At 46.4% G+C, this 25,044-nt stretch overlaps 1 protein-coding gene across 1 annotated transcript in view; it reads left to right on the plus strand.

Annotated features, from left to right (window-relative positions):
• Positions 1-22,521, plus strand: part of FAT2 (FAT atypical cadherin 2) — an 82,237-nt gene extending 59,716 nt beyond the window's left edge. The window contains exons 18-24 of the mRNA XM_079145919.1: positions 186-383; positions 2,646-3,456; positions 7,110-7,255; positions 10,899-11,340; positions 14,176-14,329; positions 18,502-18,959; positions 20,055-22,521. Of these exons, the coding sequence (XP_079002045.1) occupies positions 186-383; positions 2,646-3,456; positions 7,110-7,255; positions 10,899-11,340; positions 14,176-14,329; positions 18,502-18,959; positions 20,055-20,584 (2,739 nt within the window). The 3' untranslated portion in view covers positions 20,585-22,521. The remainder of the gene's footprint in view (positions 1-185; positions 384-2,645; positions 3,457-7,109; positions 7,256-10,898; positions 11,341-14,175; positions 14,330-18,501; positions 18,960-20,054) is intronic.
• Positions 22,522-25,044: the final 2,523 nt, after the last annotated feature.

The following is a 25,044-nucleotide window of genomic DNA, read 5'->3' on the forward strand; positions in this document are numbered from 1 at the left end:
CTCTTGGGGAGCACCTGTCTAGACTGAAGAGTCAGCACCTCAAAGGCAGGCAGGCTGGGGGTGTCCACTTGCAGTCCAGACTCAGCCTGGGAGCAGTCAGGGTGCTCAGGACTGTTCCAGAAAGATGCTGGATCAAGGACCAGGACTCATTCTACCCTTCGGCTTCCTTTCATTCTTGGTCTCAGGAGAACTCCCCCATTGGCAGTAAAGTCCTGCAGCTGATCCTGAGTGACCCAGACTCCCCAGAGAACGGTGCCCCCTACTCATTCCGAATCACCAAGGGGAACGTCGGTTCTGCCTTCCGAGTGACTCCAGATGGGTGGCTGGTGACCGCTGCGGGCCTCAGCAGGAGGGTTCAGGAATGGTATCAGCTTCAGATTGAGGTGAGAGCTCTGCTGGCCCCTGGTGGCTTGGGGACTATGGTGACAGTAAACACGCTGGCCAAAGCACTACTAGTGCTTCTGTCCTTAGAAGAGGTGTGTGGAGAATTGCGTGTCAGCACGGGGCTGGGTGATTCCCACGCATTGTTGCATTAAATCCTCATCACGCTCCTGAAGGCGGGTACAGGAAACTGAGGCACACAGAGGTTAAGTGAGTGGCTTCAGGTGCTGTTAATGAATAGCATAAGGGGGCGCTTCAAAATTAAGCACTGCCACCCCAAAGCCCAATCTCTGCCTCCCTGTTTGGTGCCCACACAGAGGCCCTCGCTTTAGCTCTAACTCTTTGCAACTGGCCAGAACAGGTCTCTGGACCTCTGGGCCTGAAAAGACCTCCCCCACAGAGCTGATGTGGGTCCAAATGGGAGACGGTGTGCGCAGTGCATGGGCCTGGTGGCTTTGTCATGGGTTGTACAGAATTGTCAAGAATAGCGGCCAGCATGGTGGTCAAACAACTCTTCCTCATTCCACTTCCCCCAAATCCATTTCCTAGATCTCAAGTCCAGTGGATCCTCCTCTTCTGCAGACCTCCCATCTGGGAATGATATATTCACTCATTCATCCATTTCGTTGGTTGGCCAGGCTCTCTACCAGTATTTATTGAGCACCTACCCTATGCCACCTTATGCCAGCTGCTAAGAATGTAGCTGGGGTTGAAGAGGGAAGGGTTCCTGTCCCTAGAAGCTTTTGATTCCAATTATGAAGATGAACAATAAATGGATAAAGGAAGACATAACATGTTTACAAATTAGGATAAGGAAACGATGATTCATAGGACACGGGGACACACATACTTGTCACATAGGGGACCTTTGAGTGGAGACCCTGGGAGCCAGTCATGTGAGAAAAGAACAGGAGATGGTTCTAAGCAGGAAGAACCAGAGGAGTGAGGTGTCCAGGTGGGAGAGAGTTTGCGCTGAGGCCTTCAGAACTCTTTGAGCCTCTGGGTATCTTCAGACACATAGATAAACCGGGCTCACACATTTAAAGCATTTAACAGTGGCTGGTACAGGGTTTGTGCTGAGTTAGTGTCAGCTGTAGGTTCTAGTTAGTAAAAGTATGAATCATTGCTGCAGTTGATGCTAGCTAGACCTTGTAACTAGGAGTCGTGTTAATTCTGCAGTCGCTATTGCTGCCTCTTCAGTGTTGGGCCCCATCTCCAGCAGTCAGTTTCTCCTGCACTCCAAGTGTTGGAATACACTGGAGCAAGAAAACCGTGGAACCCCTTGTTGACAGCTGAGAAAGTGAAAATGTCCCTGAGGGGAAGAAGGCAAGCTTTGTCCTTCTATGTCAGGCAGGAAGTTGCAGAGAGGAAACATGAAAGGAAAACGCATTTTATACTTATAGATTTTTTCCTATTTAGTGAGGTCATGCCATTCTTACTCCTCAGTCCCTCAGTGAGGCCTCTTCTGCTCCCCACTCCTGCTCCCCACTGGCCCTATGCCCTGCCCACTCACCTCAGCACTGGTGGCTCCCTTTCTGTTTTGTTGAGCCAGGTACCTTCTTCCCTACCCCAGGACCCTTACACATGCTGTCTCCTCTTCTCAACCCTCGGGACTCAACCTGAATGGCATCAGAGATGCCTTCCTTTCCACCTGATCTAAGTCTTGCTGGTCGCTTCCTTATCACACAGCTTGTTTCTTTCCTTCACTGTACTCTATCCAAGCCCAACATGCTTTGGTAGCAGACTTAGTCTCCCTTTACTTCTGATCATAGCAATGGGCTGGGCCTGCAGAAGGTGCTCAAGAAATACTTGTTGACTGGCCCGAAGAATAAATCCCTGGTCCCACTCCAGTCACATAGTCAAGGAAATTCCAAAGGCAATGTCCTTAGGCTGGACAGGATGCCATGAAAGAATGTGTGGGCACTGAAATTTCTAAGAGATGCAATAAGAAAAGAGATAAGAAGACAAGAATGTATGGAGAGATTTAGGAGGAGGCTCAGAGGGTTGCAGGTGGGGAATTGGAGTTCTTGACTTGTATGCTATGGGCTGTAACTCCCTCCTCTGTTCCTACAAAGCCTTCAGGAAATCTGTACTATAAATGCATTGGAATCAGATATTTTTTTTCAACTGTGAGAATGTTCTGAACCTGCCCTTGGGTTGGGCCTGGGGCAGAGCAATGAGGCTCCCCCGGGAGGCCATCCTCGGTCGGGGCCCAGAGACCCTGTGGTGCTGTTGGGTAATGGCAGTGTTTCTTCTGCCCACAGGTGTCAGACAGTGGCATCCCTCCCCTCTCCTCGTCCACACGGGTCAGCGTCCACGTCGCGGAGCAGAGCCACTACCCGCCCTCAGCCCTCCCCCTGGAAGTCTTCATCAGCATTGGGGAGGAAGCGTTCCAGGGTGGCATGGTGGGAAAAATCCATGCCACAGACAGAGACCCTGCAGACACGCTGACCTACAGCCTGGCAGGAGAGGAGCCCCTGGCCAGGCACTTCTCAGTGGGCGCACCCGACGGCAAGATCATCGCCGCCCAGGGACTAGCTCGTGGCCGCTACTCCTTCAATGTCACGGTCAGTGATGGGACCTTTACCACCACCACTGGGGTCCACGTCCACGTGTGGCATGTGGGACCAGAGGCTCTGCAGCAGGCCATGTGGATGGGCTTCCACCAGCTCACCCCGGAGGAGCTGGTAAGTGACCACTGGCGGAACCTGCAGCGGTTCCTTAGCAACAAACTGGACATTAAAAGAACCAACATCCATTTGGCCAGCCTTCAGCCTGCAGAGGCCATGGCTGGTGTGGATGTGCTCCTGGTCTTTGAGGGGCATTCTGGAACCTTCTACAAGATCCAGGAACTGGCATCCATCATCGTTCGTTCAGCCAAGGAGATGGAGCACTCACTGGGAATTCAAATGCGATCAGCCATGCCCGTGGTACTCTGCCAGGGCCCAAGCTGCCAGGGTCGAATCTGCCAAGAGACAGTGCACCTGGACCCCAGGGTGGGTCCCACGTACAGCACAGCCAGGCTCAGCATCCTGACACCCAGGCACCGCCTGGAGAGGAACTGTTCCTGCAATGGTGAGGAACGCGTCTTCCCTGGGGACAGTCAGCACCCTTGGCTTTGCCTGCCTGACTGAGCATGGCGCCATGCACAGAGGCTCTATGGGGTAGTTCAAGGAAAGTCTCAATCTGGCCAAAGCCACAGGCCACTGTAACACAGGTGGTGGCCTCACAAAGTCTAGTCCTGGGATAACACCTGACTTCTGACCACTCTTTGGAATTTTGAAAATTACAGTAAGAATACAATAGGCAGTTTAACACTGGGGTGAAGGGCGCAGACGGTGGCATCAGACAGCCTGGGTTCAGACTCAGCACTACCTCTTACTGGCCAGGTGACGGGGTAATTCCTTAACCTGTCTGTGCCTTGGGCTGGATGCGATAGGCCTTAAATGAGGATTAACCTCAGCTGCTTGCTGAGAAGAGTGCCTCACATATACAAGATGCTCAGTGTAGGTGTTACTAACGCTACTACTGTTATTGCCTTTGCCTGCTGGTCAAGAGCTCAAGATTTAGACTCAGCATAGGTTCAAACCATAGCTCCATCATTTACTAGCTGTGTAACCCCAGCTTCTCATCTATAAAATAGAGAAAATAATAACATCTGCCTCCTGGAGTGAGTTTGAGGAATTCATTACATGACAGATATCAAAGCACCTGACCCACAGCTGACCCACAATAACCCCCAGTCAGTGGTGGCTGCCACTTGCGTGGGGCAGTTGTGCTGGATGGAGCCTGTGACGTGCTAAGCTGGATGTGTATTAGTCAGCTTTTCATTGCTGTGACCAAAGTATCTGAGAAGATCAACTTAGAACACAAAAAGTTTATTTTGGGTTCTTGGTTTCAGAGGTCTCACCCCAAAGTCAGCTGGCTCCATTGCTCTGGGCTGGAGGTGAGGCAGAACATGATGGCAGAAGGGCATGGTAGAGAAAGCTGCTTTGATTATGGCAGCCAGAAAACAGAGAGCAAGAAGCCAGGGACAAAATATAATCCTTAAGGGCACGCCCCCAGTGACCTACTTCCTCCAGCTGTGCCCCACCTGCCTACAGTTACCACTCACTCAGTTTTTAATCCATCAGGTGGATTAATCCATTGATGAGGTCATAGCTCTCGTAATCTAATCATTCCACATGAGTTTTGTGGGAGAGACCTCATATCCAAAGCATAACACTGTGTACACATGTACACTAAGCAGGGTCACGAGGTCTATCTATAGTTGAAAATGAGGTTTGGGGAGTGTGTTGGTTTGCCTGAAACTGTAGAGCTTCCAATGAAGCCCTGATTATTCAAGTACCTGGCTATCCTAAACTAAGCCTCAACTCTTTTTTTTTTCTACATTTTTTCTTGGTGCATTATAGTTGTATGTAACGTTGGGATTTGTTGTTACATATTAATGCATGCATACATTGTAATAATGTTATTTGGCCAGCACCACTCCTCAGCACTTCCCCCTCCCTCCTGCCTCCCATTCCCTGGTCCCTTGACTCTAAAGATCTCCCTTTGCTTTCCATGAGATCTGCACACATCTTTATTTTCCTTTTTCCTCTCTAGCGTCTGCATATGAGAGAAAACATACATCCCTTGACCTCTGAGTGTGACTTATTTCACTAAGCCTTCACTCTTCACTAAGCTTTCTGAATTCAGTTTTCTGACAAGACTTCCCCAGCACTCAGCCCTGGCCTTAAGACCAATTCCCTGGACCAGTTCAGGAGTATTGGCAAAAGGAAAGTGACATCACCCTCAGCTCACCATTGCTCCTACCTGACCTGATCTACCCTTCATAGGCCCACCGACCTGCATTAGGGACATTCTCAGATTTGTGGACTTTCTCCAGGGACCACTGGATTTTGGCTGGGTGGTCTATGCTCCCTGGGAAGGGAATTCCATGCTCTGTGTGCCTTTCCCCTTAAGCCTGCTATGGGGAAAGTTGGGGTGGTTGAACAATCTCTCTTTCCCACTTGGCATCAGACAACAGAAGTTCTCAATTTCAACACTGTGTACAATCACCTGGGGAGTGTGTTTTTGAAGACGCCTGCTCCTTGGGGTCCCCTGTAGAGTTTTTTATTTAGAAGATTTTGGGCGAGTCCTGAAGTTGGCACATAATTTGAAGCAGGTGGTCCCATGAACTTTGAGAAATAGCAGATGGACTGGTGGATCACCAGAATAGAATCACTTGGGGAGAGGTGTGTGTTTTATTTTTCAGCATTGTTAGTGAAATATGACACTCAAGAACTGGACTTATATGTCCATCTCAATACATTTTCACAAACCAAAGATACCTGTGTAGGCAGCTTCCTGGTCAAGGATCAGAAAGTGGTCAACATCTCAGAAACCCCCTTGGTCTCTAGTCACGTGTATCATGGAAAGATTTTTTTGAATATTCATTTCTAAGCCCTACCCAGAACTACTGAGTCAGGCTGTCATAGAGAAGAGCCTGGAATTCTTTGTTTTAAGTGACTCCCCCACTATCCTGATTTGCAGTCAGGTTTGAGCATTCTTGGTCTAGATCATCTTCAGTATCCCATCCAGTCATGCCCTACTACATTGGAAATGCCAGAGTCAGAGAGTTTGAAACTTCCAATGTGATGGACTCTTTGGATCCTGGACTCCCTTGTGTCTTAGGCTGTCTGATGCTTCCTTCTCCTCCCTTTGACCTTTATTCCTTCTGTTTAGCAGCTCCTCTTCCCCAGGTGTCTGGAGTCTACCACTCATTCCTCCTTTCCGCTAGGGACTGATTGGCTCATCCACACTGGGGAATTTAGGGCTGTAATAGCTGAATCTGCTTCTGGGGAGGGTCGATTTCTACAAACCTGGTGAGGACAGTGCTTAATCTAACACAGCATTTCCCAAAAGGGGTTCTTCAGGATGTCGTTTCCAAGGGTATCCACATAAGAGCGTCCTATGGTCAAATAAGTGAAGCCTGACTCTATTGTGCAATTGTGCATTAGCAAGAATGGAGGATATAGGACTTGATTGAAGTTTTGACTGCACAATCTACCACTAACTCCCCACCCCCATTTTTTGTTTTTTAACATTTCATTCGGGAAGTGCTTACCCATTGGTCGCAATCCTACTGGCGCAAGGAGTACACAAGAACCTCCTGGCCCTAAAACCACACGTGCAAATTTCTCTCCAAATTCTAGCTCCTCCTTCCTCAGGTGATGTCAGAAATAACATGGAAATGGTAGAATTTTGGGGGGAAGGGTACTGGGGATGATCGAACCCAGGGGCACTTTAGCCCTGAGTTATATCCCTGGGGTCTCACTAAATTGCTGAGACTGGTCTTGAACTTGTGATCCTTCTGCCTCAGCCTCTCCAGTTGCTGGAATTAGAGGCACGTGCCACCACACTCAGCCTTAGGATAAAATTTTTTATATCCATACACTCAACTTAAACATTCCTGGTTTTATTTTTTCTTTCTTAATAGTTTAAGCTCACAGTTCCTGTCCTTAGGCTGGGACATAAGGCAGTGATTCCTGTGCCCAAAGTTATGTGCAGGGTGATGGCCTCTGTCTAGCTATGTGGGCCTGGAAGAGTAACCCCCAGCCTTGACTTAACATCTCCGTGTATAAAATGTAAATGGTGACTCTGTTAGCTACCCAAGAATTGAATGAGACAAAATCAGTCCCTGGGACCACTTTACATGGTGGTGACATGTTTGGTCACTTTTGCAGGTACTGCCACGAGGTTCAGTGGTCAGAGCTACGTGCGGTACAGAGCCCCTGTGGCTCAGAACTGGCACATCCATTTCTCTCTGAAAACACTCCAGCCACAGTCCATTCTCCTATTCACCAATGAAACGGCATCAATTTCCCTGAAGGTAAGGCACTGCCACCCGAGTGATTTCACCTGGGCATCCCAGGCTAGGAAGGTGAGGGTGACATGAGGATGTCCAGGGAGCCACTTCCTGGCAAAGAAACCCCTGCACCATTTTCAGGGCTGCTGGTTGTGACTACTGGGCAAGGACACAGTGCAGTCCTGTCCAGGATCACCATAGCCACCTGGCCTGAAGATACATATTCAAGGACAACCAGGAATGGGTGCTTGTCCTGTGGGGTAAGAGAGTCCCAGGTGATAGGTGAGACCACCTCACCTAATGGTGTTACCAATTCTGTTGAGTAAGAAGCCAGTGTTTCTCCAGGGGTGGGGGACTCTCCACTGGGAATACTCAAGATGTCAAAGCTAGCATAAAGTTACATGAAATCACAATTTTCCTGAAGGTAGTTTTTCTACTTTCTGATAATGGCGCGTAGAAAGTCTCAGTTTGCCTTGCCTGATTGTTATGGGAGACGGGAGATTGCCCGTCTCCCATTTTGACAAAGCTGACTTTGGCAGCTGACTAGATTTTAACTCACTCAACACATAGTTGTTGAGCATCTGTTCTGTGTGACGGGAACTCTCCTTAGTGCTTAGGTCTCACCAGTGAATAAGACAAAAATCCCTCTTGGAACTTTCATTCTGTAGGAGGTAGACTGACAATAAATATACAGAAATAAGAAAATTATTAAGTTCGCATAAGTCTACAGGGAATAAAAATATGGGCTGGGAGGTATCAGGGGTGAGGGGAGTTGCAATTTTCGATAAGGTGATGAGAGAAGGTTTCATTGAGGTGATGACGGAGCCGTAACTTGAAGTGGGTGAGGGAGGTTGCTGTGTGGACATCTGGGGGCTAACAGCCAGCTAGAGGGAGAATGCTTAGCATGCCAGGCCACATCCCAGAGTCGTCCATGGCTCCAGTGGACAAGCAAGGGACACAGGGGTACTAGAAACTGAGGTCAGACATGAGGTCGGATGGGGGCCATATCTATTAAGGTCTTGCAGGTCACTGTAAGGACTTTGGCTTTTATTCTAAGGAAAATGGAGCCTATTAGAAGGGTTTAAACAGATAATTGTGATGATCTGACATTTCAAAAAGGGTCATCTTGACTACTGCTTTGAGAATAGACTATAGAGGAACAGAGATGCAGAGAGACCCCGTCAGGAGGCTCTGGGAGTAATTTGGGTGAGAGAGGATGACAGTGGGGACCGCAGTGATGAGAATAGGACTGGGAAGAAGGTGTCAGATTCTGAAGGTAGAGCCTACAGCATTTTCCAGTGAATTGAATGAAGGGTGGGAGAAAACACATGGGAAGAAATTTTGGCCTGAGCCATGGAAGGCTGCAGTTGTTACCAATAGACTTGGGGAAGGATATGGGTTGAGTGGGTTGAGGCAGGGGAGGTCGGGAGCGCAGTTTGGATGTGTGAGTTCGAGATGTCTACTGGACCTCCAAGCTGAGCTGGAGGCTGGATAAACCAGTCTAACGTTGTGAGAGAGGTCTGGGCTGGAGATGGAGTCCTGGGAGTCTTCAACATATTCCTACTATTGAAGCCTTGAGAATGGATGAGATCACCAAGGAGTACAGAGTGAAAAGAGAGTAGAACAAGTATTGATCCTTGAGACACAACAACATTAAGAGATCAGGGAGAAAAGGAGGATCCAACAAAAGATAATGAAAATGATGTTGGAGTGATGTTGGAGGAAAGTCAAGAGTATTGTATCCAGGAAGCCAAATGAAGGACATGTATCAAGAAGGAAGCAGTGATCAGCTGGGTGATATGCTGCTGAAACATGCAAAGTGGCACTTCACTGAATTTGGCAACATAAATCTCACTGTTGAACACCGTTGGGGTGTAATTTGGCTACTAAGTGGAGACAAGGACAGAAAATTATACCAAGTTCAAAACAATTTTCTTTTTTTAAAGATTAAAGCAAAAACAATATGTTTAAATGCTGATTGGGATGATCCAGGAGAGAATGAAGGAACAAATCAGGGAAGAGAAAGAAGTGAGGGTCAGTAGAACCTAATCTTTGAGATCTAGTGCATCAGTGGTGAGACTGGTAAAAGTATATAGACTGTGATGTAACTGATGGCGAGAGTGCCCGCAAGCGCCACCTGATGGCTTCTGCAGGAAGCAAGGTCATCAGCTATGTAACAATGAGTGGGAGGATGTTGGGATAAAAAGTCAGGAACGGTCATCTGGGAGAGTGAATGGACCAAGAAAGACTTGATGGCTGGGCAGCATTAAAGGTTCTTTTGAGATTCATGGTCATGAAACCACGGGGGCCAGCAGGCGAGGCAGTAGGTTTATCTGCATCCATGTTGTTCCATAGAGAACAGGTGGAGAGTTGAAGTGTCCTATAGCTGTGGGCTTAGCAAGTGAGTTCTGTGAAGAGACAGGGAGTCAAGAGTGTAAAAAGGGAGTGCTGATGATGATTGACTATGGAGTTTAAGCTGGATAAGGAGAGGAGCGAGGACATCACAGAGGTGAGAGACAGTGAAAAGATGGCAGAGCAACAGATTTGTGGTCCTACATGGATGAAAGAAATGATTTAATTGCAAGGTTTTGTTTGAGTTGCATTTGTATTTGTTATTCCTTTTTCTTATTAGGAAGTGATATTGGTTTTCTATTTGCCATAATAATATTTCCTTTTAAAATATATAAAAGTATAAATAGTATTCAACCAGGGAAAAATTCAGAAAGGTATTGTAAAAATGGATAGTTTCTAGAAAAGACCGGGTTAGACGTTCTCACATTTAGTTTTATCTAAAGATGACTACCTAGCCAGAGGCATGCCCACTTCTTGAGAGTGAAGTGAACTAAAATATTCTAAGTCAGTGTCTCTGTATAAGCTCAGACTTTTTAATTTCAGGACTTTCTATATACTTAAAAATTATGAAGGATTCCAGGGATGTTTTATGTGAATTAAAACCATCAACATTTCCAATGTTTTAAAATATTTATTTCTGAATTACTTTAAAAATATCCAAATACCCATTACATGCTAACACAAATACCATATTTTTATGAGAAAAAAATTTATACTTTCCAGTATTTAAAAAAATAAAACTGTGGCACTATTTTACATTTTTGCAAGTCTCTCCTGACTGGTCTAAGAGACAATGCAAGGTTTTCATGTTTATTTCTATTTTCATCTGTGAGATAACACACATCTGGAAAATTCCACCGTGTACCTGTGAGAAAACAGGGCAAAAAAAAAATAAATAAATAAATAGTTTTCCCTCTGAAAAGGTCTTGGGACCCCATGCTGAGGGGGACTGAATGGGTAAATAAGGGGATGGGAGCCGAGGGTGGTGTTTGAATCCCTGAAGCCAGTTCTCATGAATGGGAATACTAGACAGGCCTATGAAGAAGAACCCTAAATACAGGGTCTTGGTCAGTAAGGCATCTCTGGACCTGGTGTTCTCATCTGTGATATGGAGATATCACTTCCACCCAGATCATCCCATGGAATGTGGCAAGGACCAAATGAAACTTTGAGAAATTTTATGTTCTATAAAGGCAATGTCTGAAATAGACTCGGAAATCACCAAACACTGCTTCTCCTAAACAACATTCTTTGAACTAATAGAATCATAAGAACTTCTTGGCTTTACTGATGACTTTCTGGGTTTTCTTTGCAGCTGGTCAATGGAGTGCCCCAGTTGGAATACCACTGTCCGGCCGGTTTCTATGGAAACCTTTCCTCCCAGCACCATGTGAATGACCAAGAGTGGCACTTCATCGTGGTGGAAGAGTCAGACACTTCCGTTCGCCTGTTAGTTGACAGCACAACCAACACCTCCCTTGTCATTCCAGAGAAGTGCCAGGGTCTCAGGCCTGAAAGACACCTCTTGCTTGGTGGTCTTGTCTTCTCGCATTCTTCCTCAAATGTCTCCCAGGGCTTTGAAGGTTGCCTGGATGCTGTCGTGGTCAACGGAGAGGGACTAGAGCTGCTGGCCGATGGCAAGACGACAGCAGGCTTGCTGGAGAGCCAGGCTGTCACCAAGTGCTGTCTGCACAGTGATGACTGCAGGCAGAACCCATGTCTCAATGGTGGGCAGTGCTCACAGACTCATGGGGCAGGTAAGGGCTGAGGACCTGTCCCCAGAGTTCACCACAGGGCTCTTCAGAGGACTCTGATGTATTGAAGTAGCAATCACGTATCACCATAGTGTTTACAAAGCAAGTTACTCCACCTTGCCCTTGTGGCAGGGAGAGAAGAGAGCTATCAATAGCTCCATAGCTCCATTTTATAGCTCAGGAAACTATTGGGCTCTAAGGGATACACAGAGAGGAGAGGAACTTCCCTACAGTCATAGGCTTTCAGGATGCAGATCTTAATGGCAAACTCCTGCCCTCTGGATCCAAATATCCTCTGTTCCCCTCCCAGTCTGTGAGTAATGGTTTGGGATCTGCTAGGTCTATACTAGGAGCAGCCAAGAGTCTTCCTTCTTCCTTCACAAAATCTCTTTCTTTCTACTTTCTGTGGGATGGAGGAGGCTATGAAGGAGGACCTTGAAGGTAGTGAGTTGATCACACACCTTAGTGTCATCAGTAGTCCATGCAAAGTCTCTTCCTCTTTCCCTTTAACTCTACTTGCTTCCACTCCCCCAGCTTCAGAGGCAAACAGTTAGTGTTTCTGAGTGAATTTTTACATAATGCCTATGGATTTCTTGAAATTTTAATTTATGGAAGCACTAGATGACTTTTATGCTTACACTCAGCAGCACATTTTTAAGATTTGTCCATACTGCCTTGGGTAGTTCTAACTCATTGCTTTTCATTGTGTGTCAATACTCCATGGTGTGCGTGCATTCACATTTTCCCTTCCTATTCTCCCTGATACACACGTTGGTGGCTTCAAACTCCCACCTCCATCAATTGCTGCAGCAAACCCTCACAAGTCTCTTTATGAACCTGTGTAAAAATTTCCTTCACGAACACACAAGGGTAGAATTCACATACCCAAGAATGCAAATAATTATTTTAGCTACATAGGGCCATGGGTTGGGGTGTAGCTCATTCGTAGAACTTTTGCATAGCATGCTCAAGGTCATGGTTTCAATCTCAAGCACTGGAGGAAAAAAAAAGAGAGAAAAATAATAATAATAAAAAAGATTACTAACTAAAATAGGGCTGAATTGCTCTCAGTATGGCCATAGCAGCCTGTACTTCACTGGCAATGCATCAAGTTGCTGTGTGTCCACACCCCTGTCAACACTTAGAATTTTCCCATTTTCTAATTTGTATTGCTAATCATATTGCCATTTCTACCTTCAAAAGATCCAAGGAGTCTTTACTTTTCTCCAGTCAATTGCCAATACTCCAACCCAAGCCCTTATCACTTCTCACTTTTTCAACTGTACCAGCCAGCTCCCTGTTCTTCTCCAGCTTCTCTCCCTACATTCCCTCTTCCAGTAGAAATAGAGTGAGTGTCATAAAATGCAGATCTGAGCATACCACTCTCCTGCAAGAACTGTTCAGTGCTGCACCTCCATGCTGTTAAGGAAAATCCGAATTCTTCCATGAGGCTCACATTGCCTGATGTGCTGGACCATCTTACCTCCAGGACCCTTCAATGTACACTATCCCCCACCTCACTGGGCTGGTCCACCCTGTATGGTTTTCGTTTCTTGAACATGCCACCTCTTCTCTTTGGCCTGAAACATATTCCTCTTTGCCCCTCCATCTTATTATCTGTCTAATTTCTACTCATCCTTCAGGTCTCCACTGCAATATTACCATAGTCCCCACACTAAACCAGCCTCTCTCAACGTTGCCTACAATAAAACTAATGATAATTACTGAGACACTGATATTATAGATAACTATTGAGCTTCCAATCCCATTTTTGCCATTTATTAGCCATATGACTTCAACCAAAGTCCTATATTCTCTGTTGTCTCCTTTTTCTCATCTACCATTTCTTTAACCTGTCCCCTGATGAGGATGATAATAGTAATTGGTCTCAGGGTCTTCATAAGGATCAAATAAGGTAATGCATAAAGACTCTTAGAACAGTGACTGGCTCTGAATAATTTTTGTTTGTTCTTTTTAGTTGTACATGACAGTAGATTATATTTTGACTTTCATCAAACATAAGATACCTGTTATTCTAATTAGGATTCCAGTCTTGTGGTTGTACATGATGTGGTGATTCACAGTGGTGTATTCACGTATGTACAGAGGAAAGTTATGTCAGAATCATTCCACTGTCTTTTCTATTCCTGTCCCACTCTCTTCACTTCATTCCCCTTTGTCTAATCTACTGAACTTCTATTCTTGCCCCCACTTGTTGTGTGTTAGCACCCACTAAAGAAAGAAAGTGAAGACCACCTTAGAAGATGGAAAGAGCTCTCATATTCTTGAATAGGCAGAATTAATATTGTCAAAATGGCCATACTATCAAAAGTGCTATACAGATTTCATGCAATTCCTATTAAAACTCCAATGAAGTTCTTAATAAAACTAGAAAAAGCAATCATGAAATTCATTTGGAAAAACAAGAGGCCCAGAATAGCCAAAGCAATCCTTAGTGATAAAAGTGAAGCAGGAAGCATCACAATGTCAGACCTTAAGCTATATTATAGAGCTACAGTAACAAAAATGGCATGGTAACAAAAATGGCTCTGATAAATTTATGATGATGATCATGATGATGACGACGATGATGATGATGTTCATTGCTATTTTTTAGAGGCCTGCTCTCTCTCCTGGACTGTAAGTAGTTTGAGGGCAGGATCTGAGAGTTCTTTCAGCAGGGCACCAATGCCTGGCATGGTGTTTTGCACAGAAGAGGGAACTCAGTAACACCACTAATGGCTATTGAATAGTAGCATGAGCACATGGTTCTGCAGACATGCTCCTCTCTCCCCTAACTGCTAATCAGTTACCCTCTCACCTTTCTTTTTCTCCCAGGCTACATCTGCAAGTGTCCCCCGCCATTCTCTGGAAAGCACTGTGAACACAGAAGGGAGAACTGTACTTCTACACCCTGCCTGGAAGGTGGAACTTGCATTTCCTCTCCCGAAGGAGCTTCCTGTGTCTGCCCTCACCCACACATGGGGAACAGGTAAGCACAGGAGAGACCACCCACCATCCTCACTCTGAGTTTGGCACCATTAGGGAATGAACTTTGTACTCTGACCTCCAGAGAGGCCAATGGGTATCCAGGGACTGAATTCTTAAGAGACCTGACATCTAGGCCTTGCCCACATGGTAAGACTTTTCCTTCACACCACCTACCTACATCAGGACACCAAGAGAGGAGAGAGGGTCTTGTTTAAAAGATTTCTAAGCCTTATTCTGACCCACTGATTTAGACTCATGGATTGGAGGCCAGGAAGCTATACTTCTCAACAGAAACTTAGGTACTTCTGATCTTTGCTGAACTCTGAAAATAAATGGTTGCACTTGCTTTGTACTGTGACTTGCCTGGAAGTGGTTTGAGGAAAATGATTCCATTTGGTAGGCTCAGACCCTTCTGCACAGCTACGTTTGCCTCCTCCTGTGCTGGGCAGCTGGGGATGCCAGGGAAAGAGAGTTGTTCTGAGAATCCTGGAGGTAAAGAAATGTTGGCAATTATTTGGTCTTACAGCTTTCAAACTTGGGAGTCTTTAAGAAGTCATGAGGGAGATATATGAAAAATATGTATTCCTGGATCCACCTAGAACAACTGAATCTGAATCTTGAAGAATAGGCCTGGATTCTATCTTTCCAAGCTCCCAAGGGATCCCTTGCTATCAACCTGTGTATGAGAGCCAAGATGTAGTTCACCCACCATTTTATAGATGGGGAAACTGAGGCCCAGAGAGGAAAGGGCTGGTCCAAGATTATCCCGTGTACTGATGACCTGAGTCCTTTTTCTCAGCAACTATCATTTCTTGCCCTATTCCCTGCCCTGCTTGGCTGCAAGGAATGTTATTCACCAGATGTGTGGGAGGCTACTTCATGGCACCTCATGAAAGCAATGTTTATATTTTTAAAAAGAAACCTGGGAGAGGCAGCATTTACACCAAAAGAACAAAGAACAAAGTATAATTTCAAATTAAAAAAAATACATAAAACTTCAAATTAGGGGGAAAAAAAAAAGAACAAACTATTGCTGGTAAAATTTCACTAGGAGATATTTTGGACTCAAGTGTGTGTCCTGGGGAAATGTTTCTCAATAGTTGACAAAGGTCAACAAATCTGGAAAATAGCAAGATGGCTGGAGAGAGGTAACTAACACTCACCTGCTTCTCCACAAAGAACCAAAACAACAGGTACATAGTTTCATATTGAGGTGAGTGACCTTGTGAGAATGCTGGAATTCAACAGCAGAAAAATACAGGCCTTGTAAAATCCAGAGATCTGGAACAGCAGCAAGGCAAGAAAAACAAAATATCCCATCACCTGTGGCCAACTCCATAGCTGGGGAAGCAGGAGTTGCTCCCTCTGTAGGGGTTAAGGTGAAAGAGAAAGTCCCAGAAAACTCTATCAGTGCAGATTCTGGCAATCCCAGCTATTGCAAAGCTTTGCAGCCCTTACAAGCTTACATAAATAGATAAGAGGCCCAAAACCTGCACAGTGGTCTGGATTTGGAATAGGAATTCATTTCATCTTCCAACCATCCCACAGTGTGCTGCAGCCAGGAACCCCTGTGAGGGGGCCTATTACCTGAATTTGGACTGCTGTAGGGGTCTGAGACCCCACAGACACTCCACTTACTGGCTAAGCAGGTTGCTGCCTCACAAGCTGGACTTGGCTCAGTGGAGTGACTCTCGACACGACTTGCTGAGTGAGTTGCAGTGGAGAGCAGCTGTTGCCACGTGGAAGGAAGCAGAGTGTGCCATCCACAAGAACTGGGACAGCGGGGAGTCTCCCACTGAGACTGGGGGTGTGCCAGTCATGTGGAGTTTTATGTAGGTGACAGAACCGAGGGCAGTTGCTTGCATGATTTCCACCATCCCTCGCCCAGCGCCACACACAGGTGCGGGTTGCTAAAATGGCAGAGAAAGAACTCCAAGTTTCCTTTGTTTCCCCACCCACAGAAGCATGCTGGGCAGTTTTAAGCAACCCTGCTGTGGCTTAGCTATAACCCTGACCCCAAGGGGCACAGCCTGAGGTGGTATGGAGAGCAACTTAGCCCAACGCCAACCACATTCTTGCTTTCCCTCCCTCTTGCAAGCACCTCAGCCAAGAGGAATGTTACTCAGCTCCAGAAGTGATCCACTCCCACTTAATCCTTGGTGGGTGCTATAAATGAAAAAAAATTGTAGGTGGGGAGGGCAGAAAACCCCTGGCTGTCACCTACCCTTGGGGCACACAGTCTAAGATGATCCAGAGGGAAATTTTGCCTGGCACCAACCACATTTCACTCTCCCTCTCTCCAGCATGCACCTCAGCTGACTCTAGCCACAATCCACTCCTACTCAATCACTGGCAGGAAACACAACTAAAAGAGTTTGGGGCACTAAAGCCTCACCTTGTCACCAGAAATGCACAGCTGTGGGGACAGCTGAGGTCCTGCTCTTGGATGAGCACATCCACAGTAACAACCAACATAACTTTTGTTGCCTCCACACTTATGTGGGTCCTCTGCATCAATCACCCTTGTACTTTGATCACCCACTGCAGCCTTGTAGGCTGGGTGTGACTGCTACAAGAGGGAGTGCTAGGATTCCTGTCCCCACCATACCAGGACCCACACCACTGTCTAATCAGAAGACAAGTGCTTCAGGACTCTGACCACTGCTGGGGCCTGGAGTAGCCATTACCAGAGACTCATTCAAGGGTCAGAACCAATGTCAACAGTGCCTGAGAACTGCCACCCACATCCTCTGATAGGGACCATCACTTCCATAGTAGGAGTAACCACTTAGGTTGCATCCAGCCCCCCACATTGCTATCTACAACACACCTGTCTGAACTACTAGAGTATTCCCACTCCTGTATGACCTGCAGAGACAGTGGGTCTCTCTAACTCCAGTATGGTATATACTGTGCTCAAACTCCCTAATCCCAACCAAGGAAGTTATAGGGAAATCACTTTATAGCACAGCTAGAAACAAACTCAACATTGCATAACAAACTGATACCCAAGACACATCTGCAGGAGATCACCGCTTACAAGAAGTACATCTCGTTAAAGTGGTAGAGGTGGCCATTTCACCATATATGCAGTGAATGAATAAATTGAAGATGAGATTACAAAGTGGAAAGATCTCCCATGTTCATAGATGAGAGGAATTGATATTCTTAAAATGTTCACACTGCCCAAAGCAATCTACACATTCGATGCAATCTCCATTATAATCCTAATGATATTCTTCATGGAACCAGAAAAAATAATCCTACAATTCATATGGAAGCATAGAAGACCCCAAATAACCAAAGCTATCTTGAGCAAAAAGAACACAGCTAGAGGCGTTACCATATATCAAATTTCAAGACACACTACAGAGTCATAATAACAAACACCATGATATTAGCATAAAAACAAACGTATAGAAAAATGAAAAAGAATAGAGAACCCAGAAATAAATCCATGCCCTTTAAAGCCAACTGATTCTCAACAAAAATGCCCAAAAGAACAAAAACTGTTGGTGAAATTTCAGGTACTGGCAGATGTTTTGAACTCAAGTGGGGAGGAGGAAACTGCCCAGTATTCCTCAAAAGTGGACAAGACTTGCAACAGAAGTTTTCTAGGAACACCGAGCTGAAGATGATATAAGAGTCATAGGGTTTCCAGGACGTTCTCTAAGCAAGTTGCCCTATGTAAGGTAGCTGATCTATATAGGATCCTATTCTATTCCTGTGACTTCCTGATGCAGAATAGCAGGTAGCCCTGATGCCTGGTCACCGTTATTGGGCAACTGCTTTGTATCGGATCCTGACATTCTAGATAGAGGACATCCAGGTATGCTGGGTGCCTCCACTGTAGTAGTACGGTTAGTTGGAAATTTGATCTCATTGGTGGAGAGAATACTCAGTACCTAGATTTCATTGGTGAAAAAAATAATGGATACGCCCAGAGCCCAGATCTGAAAGGTTTTACTGGGGAAGGATGGAAAGTTCTGATGTTTGTATGTTTGATAATTACGTGTGTACTTGTGTGTGTATGTGTGTGTGTTTGTGTGCATGTGGTAGAACATGATGTTCTTGAGGGTAAAGGTTCTATCCCATAGACCTTTGTAAGAGGGGACCGGAAAAGGACAGTATAATGACTCGGCCCCCTGACTACTTCTCCCTCTCTCTCTGCAGATGTGAAATGGAGGCAAGGGGTTGCTCAGAAGGGCACTGTCTAGTCACCCCTGAGATCAAAAGAGGGGACTGGGGACAGCAGGAGTTACTGATCATCATTGCGGCCATAGTGTTCATCATCATAATCACTGTTGGGCTTCTCTTCTACTACCGCCGTTGCAAGTCTCACAAGCCTGTGGCCATGGAGGACCCAGACCTTCTAGCCAGGAGTGTTGGTGTTGACACCCAAGCCATGCCTTCCATTGAGCTTGACCCCCTGAGCACCAGCTCCTGCAACAACCTGAACCAATCAGAGCCCAGCAAGACCTCAGTTCCTAATGAGCTCGTCACTTTTGGACCTAGCTCCAAGCAACGGCCAATGGTCTGCAGCGTGCCTCCCAGGCTCCCACCAGCTGTCATCCCTTCCCACTCTGACCATGAGTCCATCATTAAGAGAACCTGGTCAGGCGAGGAGATGGGTCAGTATAGCCAGAGACCCTTGATCTTTGGGATTGATGGAATGGGGTGGTAGACCTAAATATCCAATTTAGGCACAAGAATTTTTAGCCACAATTCAGTCCAGTCCCTTGGAATAGGACACGAAGGGGTGTCTTCAGAGTCACAGTGCACTGAAGACTAGATAGGATGCCAGTTCTCCTGACCCAGAGTCCTTGGCTCATAGTGCTGCACCATGATCCACCCCTCTAAATTTCAAGTGACTCTATACAATTGATATTCATGCCAGAAACAAGTAGACCATGGATAAGGTTGTGTAGAATTCCTAGAATGAAAAGGAGATGTCTGCACATTAGCATTTTTCTAAGAGAAAAAGAGAAGCAGTGGCCCACGTTTCTGATTGTTCAGTCTGGAGGTCTAGCAGCTGAGTCAAAGTTGACTGGCTCAGAGGAGGAACTCCATTCTCATCTTGTCTTCGGCTCAAAAGGAGATGCATTTGTAAAGCACTTTATATATATATATATATATATATATATATTTGTGTGTGTATTTGCCAGTCGTAACAAAAGTGAATATGTTCCCTGTTTGTCCCCATAGGGACCCATAAAGATGAAGTGACTTGTTCTAATTCATCCAACTTGTCAGTAGCAGGGACAGGTCTGGAACCAAGAATGCTTGGTCTTCTCTTTTGAGCCACATCTCATTTTGTCATTTTGTCTGATAGATGCCATCACATCTTCAAATCCAAACTGTGTATCTGTTTCCTTCAGTTAGGACAATAAACTCTCCAGTAGGTCTTGGGATTGAGTTGCCAAATCCAGCAGTGGGGATGGGAATGCATGGGACTATCCATATTCCTTCTTTGTCCCCTGACTCAGATTAGTGGTAAGGTTTGCAAGGTGGGCTGCCTTTGGGTTAAACCTCAGGCCTTGAACCTGCCCCCTTAGAGTCTGTGTATCAGCCTAAGCTGCCAGGGACAACGATCAGGTGGACCACACACCCACCTGTTCCTGGGGCCATCTCTGTTGCCCGCTAAGCTAATTTGAGTAGCTCTAGGGCCTGCTGGAAATTTTACCAGGGAAACTCAGAACTCACCTTCTGTTGCTGTTTCCTTTCAGTGTACCCCTGCGGAGCCACGGTCTGGCCCCCTACTTACTCCAGGAAGGAACACTGGGAATACCCCCGATCTGAAGTGACCCAGGGCCCTCTGCCGCCCTCGCCTCACCGCCACGCAACCCCAGCTGTGATGCCGGAGCCCACTGGCCTCTATGGGGGCTTCCCGTTCCCTCTGGAGCTGGAAAACAAGCGGGCGCCCCTCCCGCCTCGCTACAGCAACCAGAACCTGGAAGACCTGATGCCCCCGCGGCCCCCCAGCCCCCGAGAGTGCCTGCTTGCTCCCTGTCTCAATGAGTACACAGCCATCAGCTACTACCACTCGCAGTTCCGGCAGGGAGGGGGAGGGCCTTGCCTGGCAGAGGAGGGGTACAAGGGGGTGAGCATGCGCCTCAGCAGGGCCGGGCCCTCCTATGCCGACTGCGAGGGGGAGGCTGCGCCTCCCACCGGCCGCCATCCCCGGGCGCCCCCCAACTATGAGGGCTCCGACATGGTGGAGAGTGATTATGGGAGCTGCGAGGAGGTCATGTTCTAGCTCCCTGTTCTCAGAGGAAGGCAGGTGGAGACCGCGGCCCGGGCACCGTTTTCCTGTCTCATAGGGAGTGAGTTGAGTGTGGCTGGGAGGGGGAGGGTAGCCCCCATACCCAGTCAGACTGCCGTCCCTTGAAACGTGCTCTTCCGGTCCCCCAGCGGGTCCCTGAGGGTGGAGGGAAGCTGAGGATAGAGCTTCAGAAACAGCACGAGGGCCCCAGGAGAGGGGATGCACAGAGCAGTTACCCTGGAAAACCAGGAATGACTGACTCCTGGGATGGCCAAGAAGCAGGCTGTCCCTTGGATTTGCCATCTTTCCGTCCCAGGAAGACAGGCCTGAACTATGGGGTCAGCATTGCCAGCATGCATCCTATGGCTGCCCAGAGCTCCATTTTGGAGCTAGGCAGGTTGGGGCCCAAAGGCAACTACTATACCAGCTACAGAGGGGAGGCCCTGGGGCATCTGACCCTGGAGGGCCACTCGGTGATCTTCCTAGGGGCTGAGAGGTGAGCAGAAGGTGAACAGGTACAATAGCCACCTGGGAATCTGCCCATGCATACATTCATTGCATATCTGTCCAGGGTCTTCTCTGTCAGGCAGCATGCTAGGCACCAGGGGTGAGGAGGGTTCCTAAGGAGAACCACCTGGGCCTCAAGTCCCCAACAGTCCTGCTTCCATAGCCCAGATTCCGAGGAACTTGCTCCACCTCAACAATCACAAGAATCTTGGGCTGGCCAGGATTCTCTGGAGCCCTGAACTTTTTCTGTTGAAGAATTCAGACCTCCTGGAACTCTGGGTTCTTCACCCCAAGATTCCCAGGTACTTCTGGTCAAAGGCAGGAAAAACATCACTCTTCATTTTAAGAAGTCTTTGGCACTTTTCAACCTTGCTGTCTGAATGAGTTTTCCAAAAGGAATTTTTCTTCTCTAGGCAACAAGGAACTCAGAACTCACAATTAGGGCAGGATGGAAGCAGGGAACAGACCAGCAGAACGTCCAGACTGGACCTCTGCCCTTTCTTGCTCGTCCATCTCAGATGCCTGCCGATCAAGTGTTACCTGCACTGACTCAATTCTCCGCATGGAGGGTCAATGTGGGCACGCCTCTCCACATGTGGACGCCCTGGTATGACTCATGTGTTCACATGTGCAGAGTGTATGTAGCCAGGAGAGGCAAGGACCAGAAGCCAAGGAGGCCTCTGGTGGCCTCGCCACTCCCTCCCCTGCCAGTTCCTCTCTCCGGTCCACTGCCTTTTCATGTGTGTTGTTTCTGAAGACGAAAGTCAAAAGGAAGAGCAATGGAGACTCTCACCCAACAGGATTGCTGCTTGCCGGGAGAGAGTTGGGTGAGAGCGTGTTGTGTGAGTGATTTGCGGCTGTGGGTGTGACTGAGCGTGAGCCATGGGATGTGTGGTTTTGTCTGTCATTTGATTTTTTTTTTTTTTAACAATAAAGTATCTTTTTTACTGTTACGTTCTGTGTCACTTAGCCTGTTTTAGGTTGGGTCAGGAGAATGACAGGAGAGTCTATGGGCCCTCCTGAGCCAAGATGCATGGAATCTGGGAGCTGGAAGTCATCCCCAAACCTGGCACAACTGCTCCTGAGCTCTATCAAGACTCACACAGAGCTATGGGGCTGGGGTCCAGGAAACTCTTTGGAAAAAAATGTCCTCAACTCTGATATAACTGCCTGCAGTGGTTTGAGCTTCTCAGTTTAAATGTGGGAAGACTAAGGTTCCGAGTGATAGTCCACTAACCAGCAGGTTAAGCAAAGGTCCAAGACAAGATGTGGGACTCTGGCCCTTGCCACCAACATTCGGCACGTTTTGCACTGATTGGGGAGGGGGACTTAGCATCCACAAGTCTTGGGCAGCCAGGCCTCCTGACACCCTGAGCAGCCAGTGCCTACAACTTCACAGCTCTTCTGCTGAATACGACTTCACTGAGCAAGCTCAGTAATCCCTGGGATTACTGTGGACTTTCCAATCCGGTTGAACAGAGAGGGCATAACTGGGGGAGATGCTGGGGTCAGACAGGTTTACTTCTAAGCCTGGTTCTGTCACACACTCACTATGTGACCTTGATTAGCTATGACTTGGCCAAGGAGACACCACTTTCTTAAAGACTATTTTTAAAGAGCAGTTTTAGGTTCATAGAAAAATTGAGCTGAAGACAGAAATTCTCAACACCCCCTGCCCCTACACATGTATCAACAACCTTCACCAGAGTAGCAGTGAACCTGTACTGACACTCCATCCCACAAAGCTCATGGCTGACAGCAGGGTTCGATCTCAGTGTTGCACAGTCTATGGGTTTGGATGAATGTATACTGAGTACTCACCATTATAGTTTCGTGCAGAGTAGTTTCACTGCCATGCACTCTTGGCCTATTTATTCCTAATCCCCGGCAACCACTGATCTGCGGATAGTTTTGCCTTTTCCAGAAAATCATATAGGCAGAACCACAAAGTACGTCGTCATTTAAGATTGGTTTCAGATTGGCTTCTTTCACTCAGTGATATGATTTAAGTCTCCTCCTTGTCTTTTTATGTTGTAATAGCTCATTTCTTTTAAGCCTTGAATAATTTGTAGTTTGGGTGTACTACAATTTATTTATGTGTTCACCTACTGAAGGACATCTTGGTTGCTTCTGAGTTTTAGCAATTGGGACTAAAGCTGCTCTAAACATTCACATGGGTTCTTGTGTGGACACGGGCTTTCAAGTCCTTTGGGTAAATACTAGGTAGAGCAATTGCAGGATCATGTGGTAAGAGTATGTTTAGTTTTATAAAATACTGCCAAAATATCTGTACCATGTTGCATTTCCACCAGCACCAATGAGAGTTCCCATCACCTCATATCCCCACTGGAATTTGGTATTGTCAGCATTCTGGGATTTGGGTCATTCTATTGGGTGTGTAGATAGTGGCATCTCATTATTGTGACCATTTGTATTTTGCTGATAACATGATGTGGAGCATCTCTTTTTATTTCTTTATTTTTTTGCCACCTATACACCTTTAAGTCAGGGTTTTTTTGTTTGTTTGTTTGTTTGTTTTCTTATAATTGAGTTTTAGTAGTTCTTTGTATATTTTGGTTAATAATCTTTTATCCAATAGATCTTTTATAGCTATCTTCTCCCCAGTTGGTGGCTTGCCTTCATTCACTTGACAGAACCTTTTACCGAACAGAAAGTTTTAATCTTAACGAAACCCTGAAATCCAGCTCATCGATTCTTTCTTTCGTGGATGGTCCTTTTGGTGTAGATTCTGAAAAGTCATCACCAAGCTCAAGGTCATCTGGATTTTCTCCTGTGTTAGTTTCTTTGCAATTTACATGTAGGACTGAGATTCATTTTGAGTTGGTTTTTGTGAAGTCTGTGAGGTCTAGATTCATCTTTTTACATATGGAAGTCTACATGTCTGAGTACCATTGGTGAAAAGACTTTCCACAGCATTTGCTCATTTGTCCGAGTTCAGGTGGGTCTCATTTTTTTCAGTAAAACAAATATAGTAAATAATACTAATAATACCGACTTCATAATACTATTGTGAGGAATAACTGTAAATATTTATGCTTACCAATAAGTTTGTGGGGATAAACTTACCCTATGCAAAAAATCACAAATAATCCAATTCACCAAATTTGCCCAGATTTCTCTTATCTTACTTACGAGTTTTGCCCTGATAGCCTGCCATGTCTACTGTAATTTACTTTTTTCTTTAAATGTGTTTAGATTCATAAAAACATTTTATTCATCTTAAGAAGCTAATGTCCATAAACTAGAGGATTTGAGTCACCGTTTTTTTTCTAACCATGATAACATAACTATTCAGATAAAAAATGACTGTCTGGTGCCCCGAATCATCTTTGGCAAACGAATCATGATGTTCCTCACTCCAAAGTCCACAGAGGGGATGTGCTCACCTGCATGGTGGTGAGGTCCCAATGCAGGGTGAAGCTCTCTGCCCGGCACTGACCGCCTTTCACTCTCCTGGACACAATGCTCCACCCAGCCCGCCTCACCCTTTGTCCGCCTGCAGTTGCACTTTCTAAAGTTGGCCACCAGAGGGCTCTCTGAGATCAAGATCTGGCTTCCTGAACCTGGGAGGACCCAACAGTTTCAGAGAAATTCTCTCAAGTAACTTGTGCACTCTTCCAAGCATCCTAAGCCTGACAGCAGACGGGAGACTTTACAGTTCACCTTAAAATCCCTCACTACCATCAGCCACCACCTCTACAGCCACCAGTTACTGCTGTAGGCCAGGCGCTGTGCAAGCACTTGGTATGCCTCATTTCATTTAATCTTCACAAAACCCTCTGGAGGAAGGTATTGTCATCTCCATTTACAGACTGGGGAACAGAGGTATAGAGAAATGAAGTAGCTTGTGTGAGACTACCAAGTTCATTAGTGACAGGGCCGGGATCCCAAGTCAGGTTTGCCTGACTCCATATTTATGCCTTACA

The sequence above is a fragment of the Sciurus vulgaris genome (assembly GCF_902686455.1).
Source record: "Sciurus vulgaris genome assembly, chromosome: 6".
NCBI classification, from domain to species: domain Eukaryota; kingdom Metazoa; phylum Chordata; class Mammalia; order Rodentia; family Sciuridae; genus Sciurus; species Sciurus vulgaris.